This window comes from Oratosquilla oratoria, chromosome 29, assembly GCF_046742065.1.
Source record: "Oratosquilla oratoria isolate Oo_2021 chromosome 29, ASM4674206v1, whole genome shotgun sequence".
Classification (NCBI taxonomy): Eukaryota; Metazoa; Arthropoda; class Malacostraca; order Stomatopoda; family Squillidae; genus Oratosquilla; species Oratosquilla oratoria.
Genome location: NC_134805.1, coordinates 20858663 through 20874791, shown reverse-complemented (window position 1 = coordinate 20874791; position 16129 = coordinate 20858663). Strand labels below are relative to the sequence as shown.

The window sequence follows — 16129 nt, the reverse complement described above, 5'->3', positions numbered from 1 at the left end:
TATCACTGTAAAACTTAGACTAGGCGTATTACTCGTATAATTACTATATTGTATTATTGTCAGTGTATCACTGCTATTTCAATAAACCTATTATTATTATTATAATTTATTATTAAAGACGGAGCACGTCGACAGGAGACCGTTTGGTCCTTTAACTAGGTCGGATGCGAAAAAACATAATAATGATAAATAAGTAAATAAACAAATAAAATTAAATGAAAATTATAATAATATAAATAATGATAAATAAAATAAATGAATGCATAGGTATAGTTAAATAATAAATAAATGAATGCATAGGTATAGTTAAATAATAAACAAACAGGTAAATAGTAAATAATGATAAATTGACAGATAAATAATAATAAATCAAAATCAAGCAAATAATAAACAGACAAATAATAACAAACAAATAATATAAAATAAATGTCAATCATTACACACACACACACGCACACACATGTACAAGTATACACACACATATGTACATTCACATATACACATGCATATACACACATATACTCATATTCACACATACATGTAAACACACATGCATATACACACAAACATATCCACGGATATACACATATATACACAGACACATTCACACATATATATATTCACACACACACACACACGCACATGCGAGCACCAATAGCGGATGCTATGACGCCGCTTGCGCCGGCGCGGCGCCCTGACAGCACATTCGAGCGGGCGAATAATATATCACTCCGATGGGCGGAGTTTTAGAACTCAGGCAACGTGTGTGAATGTATGTATGTATGTAATTGCAATTTACGGGAATATGGCTGCATTCGTGAACTCCCGTCTCTTTGTCTCCGTCTGTCAAACTTGGCTTTGATCCCCCCGTTTCATTTATTCCAAGTTCATGTATTTGTATTTGTAGGGAAGGTTATGTTTTTTTTTATATTGTGTGTGTGTGTGTGTGTGTCACAACACAACTTTGGTTGCACCCCTACGGGCCAGAGTCTGTCAGTATTCTTTTATGACGAGACAAATTGTCACAAAAAAAAAAAAGGCTGGTTACTTGTTAGATTCTATCCCTCCTTTCCGCTGCTCAATTACAGGAACTACAGCGATCCCCTATGATCCAGAGTCACGCAGCAATCATTTAGCTATTTATCTTTCATTTCTGTTCTTCGATCTCTCCACTTCTGCTTTGTTTCTTCATCTTTCATCACAACAGACCCCCCAAGGGGGGAGGGGCGGGAAAGAGTAGCGTCATGTATTGCACACGGAATATTATGAACATACACTCCCATGTTTTGCTTATGACATTGTGGGTTATGTGTGATTCACCATGGTCTTTTAGATCACGTGTTAGACTCTTGATCGACAGCTATTTCCCTCCCGGAAGAGAGCTCAGAGATCGTATATGACCGATCTATGGGTAATACTGTGACCTTTACACTCACACACACCCCGAACTCCCCGCCCACGAGAGTTGGAGTAACGACTCTCAGCGTAGCGATACTGAAATTATTTCAGCCCTGGGCTGGATTTGAACCCGGACCGCCGTAGTAGGCGACTCATCACTGCGCCACGAGGTGTGTTTGTGTGTGCATGCGTGCATGCGCGCGTGCGCGCTCCTGGGAGAGTGTCCACGTGACGTTGCCGCAGTCGCCGCACGTGGCCCACCCAGAGCACAGAACTCCTCCCCGATCCGCCCCGCCACGCCTCTCCACGCCCATCCACGCCTCTCCACGCCTTATCCAGCCCTGTCCTGCCCTACCACTGACGGACGTAGGCCAATGCACGTGTCCCTTGTGGCTGCGCGCGCGCAAACACACACGGTCCTTCGCGCAAAAAAGTGTGCGTGCCCTTGGGTATAGATGCGAACGCGTGTATACACACACACACACACACACACACACACACACACACACACACACACACACACACACACACACGTACAATGAGGAACTATCACTTCTATTTTTGTGCGAGAGATGTAGTGGAAAAATTATGCCCTCTTTCTGTGTGTGTGTGTGTGTGTGTGTGTGTGTGTGTGTGTGGACGCGCGCGTGAGTGATGGAGGTAAGGTCATGACTGTCGCCATGTGTGTGTGTATGTATGTGTATATATATATATATATATATATATATATATATATATATATATATATATATATATATATATATATGCTGGGACATTGTGACAAGTTGATGAAGGTGGAAAAAGAAGTCACGGGTCTAGTTCAGAGTTTTTTAGTTTATTTCTGACGAGTTTCTCTCTATGCGTCTTCAGACATTCCTTTGAAGAAACATAGAGAGGAAACCGGTCAGGAATAAACAAAAAAATTCGGAACTAGTCCCGTGACTTCTTTTTTCACCTTCATCATATATATATGTATATGTATATATAATGCGGTCCCATTATTGGCCCCTTTGACTGCCACCCGACCCATATATATATATATATATATATGTATGTATATATGTATCTATATATATATATATATATATATATATATATATATATTCAACAAAAACCCACTGTGTTGGATAAGAAGAAATGAAATAAATGAATTCCATATATTTCGATCACGGACTGTGATCCTCTTCAGTGGAATACAGAAAGGTAGAGCAAAAGGCATGTCTTATATACAATAAAAATAAGGGACAAGGGTAGGACTCAGGTAGCGTCTAGTACTTTGCGGGGCAGGTCACCCGCCTTCACCAACGATGGTAACAATTTGTTGACTGCATTACCACCTGGGCAGTCAACAAATTGTTACCATCGTTGGTGAAGGCGGGTGACCTGCCCCGCAAAGTACTAGACGCTACCTGAGTCCTACCCTTGTCCCTTATTTTTATTGTATATAAGACATGCCTTTTGCTCTACCTTTCTGTATTCCACTGAAGAGGATCACAGTCCGTGATCGAAATATATGGAATTCATTTATTTCATTTCTTCTTATCCAACACAGTGGGTTTTTGTTGAATCTTTACGAATGTGTTACGACATTACTTTATAGTTATATATATATATATATATATATATATATATATATATATAATGCGGTCCCATTATTGGCCCCTTTGACTGCCACCCGACCCACACACACACACACACACACACACACACACACACATATATATATATATATATATATATATATATATATATATATATATATATATATATATGGTCACCAGATTGTATAACTGCCTTAGCTATAAATACACTGCTACCCTCTTAACAGTGGACAAAATCTACCAATGTCCACGTATCGCCGGACACGTGACCTGAGCCCCGTCCCTACCTGCTTACCTCACTACTTTTGTATAAATACATGCTTTCTCCACTCTGTAATCACATCTGCTGAAGAGGATCACAGTTAGTGATCGAAATATACGGATCTTTTTACTTTCGCCTATTCTTCTCCGAAAGTGGGTCATTAGTATTATTGAATACACAAGCACTTGATTGATTAGCACTGCCCAGTATGAGAACACAGAGAAGGCCAGAAGCCTGAGGAGATAATTTATGGACATCTTCAAACTACCATGTGGTCTTCCCCAGTCTAAAAAAAAAAAAAAAAAAAAAAAACATATACATATATATTTATATATATATATATATATATATATATATATATATATATATATATCATATGGTCAAATACCACTCTTAGTTGATAATAGACACACTCCCTGAAGAAGGCTCAGCTGAAAATCTAGATCGGAGATTATGACCGCTTACGCACAGGCCAAAGTTTGGACCCTGCAGCACTGAGATTAGTGAGATCTTTAGAAAACATCTGCAAGAAAATTATTAATACAGAAAACAGCACCACCTTCAACAAAATATGTTTAATAAGACTTACTTGCCTGTCAATACTTTACATTTTCATAATTATATGTTTAGGTTGCTCTCGTGGCTTCTTGGCAGGGTTTCAGGAGTTCCATATTCCATCCAGTGGGTTTGCAAAGATTTTCAGTGGGTCCAGCCCTCGGAGTCGTAGGCAAGTTATTTCATTCAGCAATTGGGTATTCTGTGGGAATGGCAAATCCCGTAAGCAAAGATTCTCCGTCAGACGGACAAAATCGTTTGGCGGTGTAAAAAATAAATAGAAAAAAAGTGTATTTAAGGGACTCGGACATTTCCATTGGGTCCAATTTTTATTTGTTTATTCATTCATTTGGTTATTCATTATTTTATTTGTTCTTTTTTTAACTTAATAATTTAGGAAAATGCCAAGAACTAAAAGTCGACAGGGTGACAACGCCGAAGGCGACGTCATTTCCCGCGTTTTTTCGAGGCCCCCAATCGAGCGTTATTGCCTATAGAGTGACATCGATGATTCGAACTTGCGACGTCGTCGTCTTAATTTACTTAAAGAATCGATTCCCTACAGGACAATCAGTCCATATGTGTAGGATCACTCCCGGTACGTCACGGCACAGGAGTGTATGCCAATAATACAAATGCCTCTAATACCCACAGCCAACAAAATTTTAAACCACCCTTTGTGAGCCATGCCCGCGGTCAGCCTTCTCAACCTCTCCCAGTATTCAATCCCTCTTCTCTTGTTGGAAGGGTCGTTAGCAACTTCCAAACTATGTGGTGAGTTCTCTCCTTTATTCAGGTCTGCCTAGTTCTAATACAAAACATGGCTGGCAGGTCCGAAGAAAACTTCGGAAGTCTCAGACGTTCTTAGCATATATAATGAAATTACAAAATGGGCGTGCCCCACAAGAAGGCAGCCAATAGACATTATATGGTTATCATAAATGGGCGTGCCCCACGAGAAGGGCAGCCAATCTGCGGTGCCAGAGGGTGCCAGAGCCGGAGGTGTGAACTCTGACCCTGGATGAGCGAGAATACGTGTTGTTTGGTTGATCTTGACAGATGTATGGGAGGGGAGGTCACTTCGTGACCTCCGAGGCGTAGTTGTGCCCGTGGAGGAGGTGAAAGAAATCACCTGATGAAAAGCCCGTTCTCTTCGATGGGCCTCGCGTAATGAAGGGGCTTCTCTTCGGTAAAGAAGGTCGTTGTTCCTTCGTTGGGCGCAGCTGTGGTCCACGCGATGATGGGGCCTCGCGTAATGAAAAGGCCTCTCTTCTCTTCGGTGGAGGTGGGTGGCATCTGCCGCCTCACAATGCTCGGCCACGCTATTGTCACCGTCCCGGTGACCGTATACTTAAAGAAACAAGAAACAGAACACAAGGAAATGTCCTAAACATGAGAGCTTAAAATTAGGAATATTGGAAAGTAGATATAGTTTCCGTTCACCTATAGAAAAATATACATTTATGAAGGTGTGGCTCTGTTACGGAGATTATAATGGGTAAATGGCAATGGCGGAATTTGCGAAGTGGTTTGTGAGTTGTCGTCTCTGTTCTGAATAGGGGTAGCTGGGGAAACAACAGTTTCTATGTCTAAGCCACGGGGAACCTTTTTTATGTGATCTTTATGCAACAGTGTCTCTGTTAGAGTTTGCAAACTGAGTGCCTTTACTTTATTGTTAGATTCGTGGTCAGTGATACGATAGGGACCCGAGAATTTAGCTGAGAGCTTAGAGGTAGGTGTGTGGTTAAGAGTGTAAACAATGTCTCCAATATCAAAGGTGTCAGTTCTGGCTGATTTGTTGTGCAAACGGACCATTTCGTCCTTCGTTAGATGGAGAGAATTATGTATTCTTTTGAAAAGGTGATTGAAATTTGCTACTTTAACCTTCACAAAATCATTGAAGTTATAGATTGGTGGTAAATCTGAAAGGAGAAGATCATACGGGAGCTGTTTGTCTGAGCCAAAAAGAACAAAATGGGGTGACTCCGATATTGATTTATTTATTGCAGAATTTAGACACGCTTGAATCATGGGGACATGTTCATCCCAGGAAGGTTGAATATCAGAAGCAAGATGTCTGATAACATTGAGAATCTTTCTATTTTGGCGCTCAACTAAACCATTTGAACTAGGGTGATAAGCAGTCGTATTACATTTATTGATTTGGAAATAATCACAAATGTTTGAAAGATTCTCATTGTTGAATTCACTTCCGTTGTCAGAGATAAGAGTTTTGGGTGTTGTAAATGGGCATATGAGGTTGTCGATAATTGTCTTGCAACGTGCTGTGCTGTCTTGTCTGGTAAGGGTACGAGAATACAGAATCTAGAAAAGTGGTCGACACAGACAAAAAGGTATCTGTTTCCATAAGGTGTAAGAGGTAACTTAAGAAGATCAACAGCTACTGTGTCGAAGGGTTTTGAAAGTGTAGGGTAATTTAGAATTGGAACACACCGCTAATGTGACCTTTGTGACTCGCACAAGAATGACAGGAGTCGATGTGCTTGTGTATGTCCTTACGCATAGTTAACCAAAAATAATGTAGTCTAGCCTGAGTAACACATTTGTCTTTGCCAGGATGTGCAGCAATAGGGGAATCATGTATAAGTTTTAAGACTTCTGGAATGAGATCTGTAGGAACTACTAGTTGGAGGACCGATCTGTTGGGTTCCTGTTTGTTTGTAAGTGTTGTTTTATGATAGAGAATGTCATCAACTAGTGTGTAGTTGTCAATATCCGGAGGGAAATTGTCCGTGTCACATGTGTCTGCAGATTCGAGGAAATATATGACACGTTTCCAAAGAGGGTCTGATCTCTGAGCTGCTGCTATGCGTGCTTGTGTAATGTTAGCTGAAATAGGGCCTGGAATAACTGTCGCAATGTGTCGACTAAGAGCGTCTGCCACCAAGTTAGCTTTTCCGTTGACGAAATGGAAGGTGGGCATGTATTCCTGGATGGTGAGGAACCATCGGGCAAGTTTTCCTGACAGATTTTTTCCTTTAAACAAGTGTAAGATTGGTTGATGGTCTGTGTATATGTGTATTTCGTACCCGAGGATAATGTCTTTGAAATGCTTGAGGGCGTATATTACTGCTAAGGCTTCTATTTCTGTGACTGAGTAATTACGTTCGTGCTTGTTAAGAGTGCGGCTCGCATATGCAATAGGTCTTAGTTTTGAGTTGTGTTCTTGCATGAGAACAGCGCCTAGTCCGGAATATGATGCATCTGTGTAAATTGTGAAAGGAAGCTTGTGGTCTGGGAAGGCAAGGACAGGTGCTGTGGTTAAAGCTTTCTTTAAGTCAGTAAAAGCTTTCTCTTGGTCAGGTGTCCAAGTGAAGGGTATGTCCTTCTTAAGAAGTGACGTCAAAGGTGCTGCTACACTAGCGTAACCTTGAATGTAACGTCTGTAAAATCCTGATAGACCAAGGAATGAGCGTACGCGATCTACGGAAGTAGGACGTGGAAAATCAATGACTGCTTTGACCTTGTCCTGCGAAGTTAATATTCCTTTGGAATTTAGGACGTGTCCTAGGAAGCGTATTTCCTTCTGAAGGAAGGAACACTTCTTAAGCTTCAGTTTGAGACCTGCTTGTTCTAGCCGCGAGAAAACAGTGTGTAGATGTTCGTCAATGGATTTGGAAGCTATTATGACATCGTCGAGATACATGAATACAGAATCACCAATGAGACCAGCAAGTACTTGATGCATGAGGCGTGTGAACACTGAAGGGGCTGAAACGAGACCCATGGCGAGTCGTTTAAATCGATAGTGTCCTGTGGGTGTGCCAAAAGCTGTCAGAGGCCTCGACTCTGGAGCAAGGGGGATCTGGAAATATCCCGACATAAGGTCTAAGGTGGTGAAGACTACATTGTTTTCACCAACAGAGTGGAGGAGCTCGTTTAGAAGAGGAATAGGGTGTCGGTCAGGAATGATGAGTTTATTTAGCTCTCTGAAATCTACTACAGGTCGGAAGGACCCGTCTTGCTTTGGTACTACAAAGAGTGGGAAATTCCATTCACTAATTGACGGTTCAATCACGTTCCAAGAAATTTGCTTCCGATGTGGTCCACGCGATGAATGGGCCGTTCTTTTCGATGGGGCCTCGCGTAATGAAAAGGCCTCTTTTCTCTTCGGTGGAGGTGGGTGGCATCTGCCGCCTCACACATTTCCATTGGATCCAATTTTTATTTGGTTATTCATTATTTTATTTGTTCTTTTTTTAACTTGATAATTTAGGAAAATGCCAAGAACTAAAAGTCGACAGGGTGACAACGCCGAAGGCGACGTCATTTCCCGCGTTTTTTCGAGGCCCCCAATCGAGCGTTATTGCCTATAGAGTGACATCGATGATTCGAACTTGCGACGTCGTCGTCTTAATTTACTTAAAGAATCGATTCCCTACAGGACAATCAGTCCGTATGTGTAGGATCACTCCCGGTACGTCACGGCACAGGAGTGTATGCCAATAATACAAATGCCTCTAATACCCATGGCCAACAAAATTTTAAACCACCCTTTGTGAGCCATGCCCGCGGCCAGCCTTCTCAACCTCTCCCAGTATTCAATCCCTCTTCTCCTCCTCTTCCTCCCCCCCCCTACTTCTTTCTTTCCCCGTTCCCTCAGTTCCTCTTATTTAATCTCAAGCATGTGTATGGTCAGGTCGAATTAGATATACTAGATGTAGACACACTAAAAGACAGTCCCAAAATCGGATCCCTCCGCTGGGACTAATTTTTAAAGAAAAAAAAAAAAAAAAAGGTCAGGTCTAGATTCCATACTCGCTAGTAGATGACGTCACGATCCTTTGTCAGTAACATTTGATGTTAGTAAAATGAGGGAACTCCTTGTAGTATGTCTTGAAAAGGGAGATTTCACCATGTTTCCACATAAAAAAACTCAATAAAGCTAGATCGCCACAAAATGAGAGGTTTGAAACTATCACCAAATATTGTAAGTGTCATGTCTATCGTCCTGGAAAACTGATGATAGAGTGCAGCTCTTGTAAACAATGGTATCATAACAACTGTGTAAATCTGTCTGTGCATGATGTCAGGGAAATGTGCACAGATGACACTTACACTTGCCCTCAATGTAGGAATGATTGAGAATTGTGCTGCAAATAAAAATAAAGTGTTTTTACCAGTAGAGATTTTCCACCTACATGTATAGGCCTACATGTATTTTAATTGTGCTGCTGTAAATAAGAATAAGTGATTTTCCACATACATGTATTTCAATATTGAGATTTTCCACATACATGTATTTCAATATTGAGATTTTCCACATACATGTATTTTAATATTGTTATGCTGTAAATAAAGATAAGACCATTTTTATATAAAAAAAAATTCAAGTCTCTTGTCTTTTCCTAGCAGTTCAAACTTTTTTAATGTAAAAAAACGTCCACCCAGTAATAGTAATATATTTATATATTATATAATTCATCATTCCACTCTCACCCGTCCTCTACCCTTTTTTTTCATGTGACTCCGACCATGTCACTTCTCCCTCCGTTCTCAATTGTCCTTTTTACCTCCTTGACAATCAGAGTACTTACCGCTCCTGCTAATTTTATAAACCCTTCCCTATGGTTGATGCAGGGGTGGGAAGTAATGTAGGCTGCCTCCACTATTTTTCTTTTCTCTCTCTCTCTCTCTCTCTCTCTCTCTCTCTATATATATATATATATATATATATATATATATTCTGACTGCCGCCAAGCGATTTTATTTACCTGAACGGAAATTACTTCACTGCCCAAAATGTCTTAACGATTATGTCGAAGTGGTCCCGTATCTAATGTGTTCGAAATGACGAACCGTTGCAGGTTTTATGACTGTTAGGATCCCTGTTTAAAGAGAATACACTCAACAGGAAAACAGTACTACGTCAACAGAAGCTAGACATTGGTTTCATAGGCCTAATAACTAAATAGACATTCTATGGAATTTTTTTTATTTGTACTCGGTAGGTACTGACAGCATAATGTTCATGAGGAATCATTTATCTTACATAAAACTTTCTGGAAAAAGATTGCTGCATTTCGGAATCGGTCAATCGTTAACTTACATTTACTAGGAGTACATAGTCTAAAAGTGTCTGAATGGATTAGAGCTTGGATCAGTGACAGAAAACAGCAGGTCACCATAAATGGTGTAAAATCCAAATGGGGGAGTGTTTCTAGTGGAGTTCCCCAGGGCTCGATTTTGGGTCCCTTATTGTTTATTATGTACATAAATGACTTGGACAATGGGATTCATAGTGATGCCAGTAAGTTTGGACGACACTAAAATAGGACGCCTAATTAGGTCAGAAGACGACGCCGAAATTCTGCAGGATAAACTTAAATTGTTCACATAGTCGGTGAAATGGCAAATGGACTACAATAATAGATATGGAACTGCCTAGTGTAGGCCTTATGGTCTCTTGCAGGCTCCTTCATTCTTATGTTCTTATTTGTTTTTGTAACACTGCTACGAACAGTGTTCGATAGTTTTTCTCTGGAATTTATATCTGCTCACCATCTAACGAAGGACTTCGGTAATGCGGCGAAGTAGAGGCGTGTAGATAAGATGGATTTTATTTGACGTATTGATCCTCCGCTTTTATGATGGACTCCAGCATCCCTTTTTTGACTTGGTTCTGCAGCCTGCGGGGTAGTTTCGTGGTGGACTCGTATGCGCTCATGAAAAACAATTCCAGCTCGGAATGCCTGTGCTTATTTTTTTTACTCACAAGACTCTTGAGTCTTCCGACTCTTGGGGATAAACACTTCCTCTCACGAACTGCCAATTGCTTGGATGTGGATGGCCCATCGGACGTCTTCGCTCTCTTCTCCTTGGGCTCTTTCTCCTCCTCGGGCTCTTTCTCCTCCTCCTCCTCCTCTTTCTCTTCCTCAGACTCAGACGACGACTCCTCCGCTTCTTTTTTGATCCATTGAATGTCGTTACTGTTCGGAGCTCCATTGTGAAGATCACTGGTGTTCGATGAAGGCCTAAAAAAAATCATATATTGGAATGAATGTGGGCATTTCGTGGATATTTCCAGTGGCTGTCAAGTGTGTTCAAGTGTAATTACTTCTACTGAACTGCTCTGACACCAAGCGATTTTATTATAAATTGATACCTTCATTCTTGAGATATACTTTATGGAATTTATTCCTAATTGATTTAGTTGTGAGGTCTTGGGATAAAAAACGTGTGTGTGTGTGTGTGTGATCGAATGTATCTTTATAAACACGTGTTCTTGAAGCTGTGATTGAGAAATGGGCTGGAAACATTCCAGGAAATGAAAATGATAAATGTGTAATGAAAGAATATGGAGTTGGACCGCTATGGGGAAGGGGGGAGGGGTTGTCGGGAATTTAAAGAAGAAACACAGCTGTACAACATATTGAAAATACCCCGTCAACACCGATATTAACTCTTGTTATTGTTAGACGCTACATGGACCTGATGTTCAGGCGTGGCCTGGGTCTCAATCAACCCAGACCCTGATCACACCGGGACCTGGCCTTCAGGTGTATGATAAAATCATGTGAAGGTTCAAAAGATGTACAGAGTGACATGACCACCTACTCTTTTGTGTTCATGAAGGGCAGCAGGAACATCATTTGCGTATAGTAGCGCCAAAGCTTCCTGTTCTTGGTCCCTTGATCGTTTACAGACTTCATCCTGATGTTGGCCTGGCGGAAGCAGTCCCGCAGTTTCTTCCAATCCAGTTTGATGCTTTTGCCTGCAGAAAATAAAGTCTAATGACTCTGTCATCTCGTATACAAACCTTGGCTATTAGATGAATCATAATTACTGTATGCAATTAATAGCTACTTATATACAGAAAAAAACTGGGTTTCAGGGAAAAAATAATATTTCCCTTGACAGGAAGGGTTATAGTTAACAAGCTTTAAAATCTGTTCTTCGGGAGACTTTAAGCCCTGCAAAAGGCTACTTGGGACCTCGACCCACACCACCACCATCACCTCCCAAATCGCCGATACCGACATGATTCTACTTGAGTAAGGCGTAGCAATAATGTAGAGCAATATGTCAGTGTAGGACACAATATAATTTTAGGATATAATGTCGGTAGAGTAGAAAATATTACATTAGGATGTAATATCAAAGACAAAATATCACGATGGGATGTAATGATAGTGGAGGACAAAATATCACGGAAGGATATAATGTCAGTGGAGGACATAATATTATTTTAGGAAGTAATGCCGGACAGAATGTCAATAAACGACGGGTGGCCGGTGTGGGACACTGACGGAGGGGGCAAGGTGTACATGAGGGACCGTGCTCCTAACTGGCGTGAGGTCACGTGTGCTGCGTGGGAAGTCAGAGGCAAAGCGTTCTGACACTGATGACTGACGAAGACAGAGGGTAGGCGTTCCTCAATTAATCTAGTGTTATATCATGTGACTGGCCGAGGTAGTCATCTCTGAGGCTGGTGAGCTGCACGTATGTTTCCGGAAAGAGGCTTTGTGTGATGGTCATGCGGCAGACCCTAGCACTGGTTATTCATCCTAGGGCCCCATGGGTGATTCCCTTGGGAGGCTTCGGAGGGCAAATGTAGGCAGAGAAGAGGTGAGGACGGGAAAGACGAGGTGAGGAGAGAAGTAAGGACTACTACTAATATAAAGAAAAGTTTGTATCACTACCCTTTTCATGTGTTTGTATTGTGTTTGTATTGGATAGGGGTACGATTTTTTTCCCCTGAAATATCAAGAGGTACGGGTACTGAACATTTTTAAGAACCATTGCCCTACATGTCCTAAACCCACACTGTTCCTCACCAATTACTCCCTCTGTTCCTTTCCCAATCCTCCCATAAACCTTCCAAAATATACTCAACAAACTGATACACGCACACTTGTCCCCTTTTCCCTAGTAAAGCGGAACTATACAGACTCCTCCAGTCCTCTGGCACTCTACCCTCTTTTAGACAAATATAAAACAACCTCACCAGCCAGTCCATCAGTCTACCTCCCTTTTTTAGACACTCAGCATGACACCCATCTAACCTATATTCTTTACCGGTTCTCATAATTTTAATAACTGCCTTCACCTCATCTTTTCTTATTTCTCCATTTTCCTCGTTCTTCACTGTCATTCAAATAAATAATAATAATAAAAAGGCCAAGCCCAGTTCTTCTCTGTACTCAACTTGTTACGCGTCAACTTGTTCGCTGTCGCCCCCAACCCCCTTCGGGGGCCACACGCGTCGTCCGGTCCTAGGCCGACGCTCGCACTTGCCACAGAATAAAGAGCACAACCAACCAAAGCTTCACTCACTCCCCTTGCACCATAGCCCAAGTAACATACTTCCATGTTATATTGGTGACCCTGTTTTTTAACCTGAGTGTACCCAGCTGACCCTGGTTATTCGAGACATTCCTCCCGCCTCCGCCAACGACAACAACGCCCAGATGCCCCCCCACACTCCACGAACACCCCACCAAGGAAATCGTCTACACTGACGTCACGACTGCCGCCCCGGATGTCACGATGACCGCTGACGTCACTATCGCCGCAGACCGACGTCACTGACGTCGGTGACATCATTTTTTTCCCATCTGCGCGTCCGCTCCGCCGGCTATGCCTCTGGTCCCCTGTTCCTCCGGGGACTCAAACACCTCAAGCTTCGCAGGGGAAGGAGGGTAATGCGATGTACATGTACCCCGCAAGCATGCTAGTATAGGTGCAAAGTATGCATTTGGAGTTGGAGTGCAGTGGGCCTGTCTCTGGTGGTCAGGAAAGCCCCAGTTCTTAACTGTACTCAGCTTGTTACGCCTCACTATGCCTTCACGGTCGATCCCGACACCGCTTCGGGCACCACACACGCACGTCCCTAGACCGACGCTCGTGCTTATACCAGCATAGAGAGCACAACCAGCCAGGGCCTCAGTCACTCCCGTGGCACCATACCCCAAGTAACATACTCGTATGTTACAGTATCACTGGTGTGTGTAGGGATGTTGATACTGCTACAGGGAACCCCGCCCCCTTGAGCACAAATACATAGAATCACTGTAGATGTTTGGCCAAAGAATTATGAATGGAACCCACCACTACCTACCCACCCCGAGTCTTTTTTCTGTCTCCGCCAACCAGAAACGCCCTATGTACCCATGACTGACGTCTACATAAAGTAGAGCTGTCTCACAGAGTGTAAGAAATATTCTCCACCTAAAACAGATCGTTGCCACAACCTTGGAGACGTTTACTTTTCCATTTTTGTTACCTTGGTTGAGGGATCTTTTGAATAAGCCTAGAAATTACATTTGGGTAGAGTGTGTTTTCTAGTTACGAAACCTATATTATGTACTATTGCAGGAATTAAAGAAAACATAATTATGTATGTCCAAGTGAAGTTTTTGATATATGCCAATAATGGTTGTTCTAAACTATGATCTTTCCTCCCCCCAATATATATATATATATATATATATATATATATATATATATATATATATATATATATATATATATATATATATATATGTAATATAAATCATAAAAGGACACATATTGTGCCGCCAATATGTAGCTTCGTTATTATGAAGTCTTGTGGCATTGAGTCAGTGTTGCGCACTTCCATGCATCCTGCGCTGGCTGACGTACAATCAAGGAGAACTATGATGCATACATATATATATATATGTATGCATGTATGCACACATACAAGGACTATTTCATCAATGGTAGGCCTGGCATTCGGCCATAGAATACTCACTGTCTCGATTGAGTGTTTTAGCAATCATTTCCCAATGTAAGTCTTTGATAAGATGGTTACGGTATTCCTCCCTTGTCGTGTCATAGAGGGGCGGGTGTTGCCGGACCTCTTTGATAAGGTTCTCCATAACCTACGCCCAATTCTCACAAGGGTAGAGGTCGTTCGCAAAGTCTGGCGCACTAACTTCTAAGCTACTTTGCGCTGCCAATGCTATCCTAGGGGGAAAAGGGTTCGCCGGACCCGGTGTGAAGCTACGTGCACGGCAGTGGAGAAACTAAGGTCTGGCCCAAGCAGGCTTTTAGTACACTTCTCAGGAATACATCCAGTCACTTGACGTCCTGCCCGGCGAGTTACCAACTCGCACAATATAATTGCATGGGCTTCGCCGATAAGTTTCTCTCCCCCCCTCTCTCTCGCTCTCTCTCTCTCGCTCTCTCTCTCTCTCTCTCTCTCTCTCTCTCTCTCTCTCTCTCTCTCTCTCTCTCTCTCTCTCTCTCTCTCTCCAATTATTCCTGCAGTTGCTTTGCAAGAATAAATGAGTTAGTTAAAACAGATAAAACGTGCTGGTTTGCTCGATATACGCTTTGTATTTTTTGTTGCCTGGCGATTTTGTTCAATGAAGAGAAACCAGAAGGTTTTGGCAACAGCAAACCATAACGGCTGCCTAGCGACAAGTTAAAGTAAGGATTAATAACACAACGGGTAAAGTGGCAGAAGTGACGCACAAGTGACATTGGAAAACGGGAGAATGGAGGGCACGGACGGTGTCAAAGTGGCAAGGCTGACACTTGATCAGCATCGAACCTAATCTGCTGAAAAAGTGCAAAGCATTTGACCGTTTTTCTGTTGAGCAGCGGCCTTTCTGTGTGTGTGTGTGTGTGTGTGTGTGTGTGTGATTCACAGCTCGTACCCCGTTGAAGGTCCCAGTTCCTGTTTTCGTCGTGATCATGAATGCCTGTTGAGGAGGAGGAAGAATAGGGATGGGAGAAGACTACTCTTTGCGAGTCCCCTCTTTCGAACTCTCAGCAAGATAAAACCGTTTGGGGTCTACTTCATCCGCAATGATCCACTGCAGGACCTGGATATCCCCTGGTGGGTGTGGGTGGTCGCGGGCAGTGCAACGGAGTTAAGAGTAAGAGATGAATTTCTATGCCAGAAAGTTAATAATGGGAAAGAAAGATGGCTAAATAATAATAATAAAGTAGAAATAAATGAACAGTTAATTTATATACCGTGGGAAGTGACACATTGTCTAACGAGAAGAAAGCGTGCAAGTAGACATCGCTCATAAAAGGGAACAATAAGCCAATATATCTACTAAAATTTACATTCCTTCCCGCTTTTTTTTTCATTTCCTTTTACAAAACAAACTACTTAACTAGCCTCATGTTTTGGTGGTCCTCACTTTTTCATTTATAACCCTGATTTAAGAGCTTTTTAGTTTACGTTCAGCACATTTCCATTCCTGCCTCTGTGAAACATTCATATCACGTCAATAAGGCTTGCTTCACCTCATTTTTTCCTAATGTTCATAAAGCCAGATCAGAAACCATTGCTCCGTGTTGCCATGTTCCA

At 42.0% G+C, this 16129-nt stretch overlaps 1 protein-coding gene across 1 annotated transcript; it reads right to left on the bottom strand.

Moving 5' to 3' along the window:
• Positions 1–9782: 9782 nt before the first annotated feature.
• On the bottom strand, positions 9783–14884 carry LOC143040646 (uncharacterized). Its single transcript, XM_076211864.1, has 3 exons — positions 14555–14884; positions 11395–11551; positions 9783–10811 (listed from the first exon to the last, which is right to left on the bottom strand). Exons 1-3 carry the CDS (start codon positions 14679–14681, stop codon positions 10397–10399), a joined length of 699 nt encoding a protein of 232 aa, XP_076067979.1. The 5' UTR covers positions 14682–14884; the 3' UTR covers positions 9783–10396.
• Between the last annotated feature and the right edge of the window lie 1245 nt (positions 14885–16129).

Bases quoted from the DNA above. Each gene is read 5' to 3' on its own strand.
- LOC143040646 (XM_076211864.1), bottom strand. From the start codon at position 14,681: ATGGAGAACCTTATCAAAGAGGTCCGGCAACACCCGCCCCTCTATGAC. The intron at 11,552-14,554 runs GTGAGTATTCTA...TATTTTCTGCAG, and splicing joins TAAAACACTCAATCGAGACA to GCAAAAGCATCAAACTGGAT. The intron at 10,812-11,394 runs GTAGGTGGTCAT...GATTTTTTTTAG, and splicing joins CCCTTCATGAACACAAAAGA to GCCTTCATCGAACACCAGTG.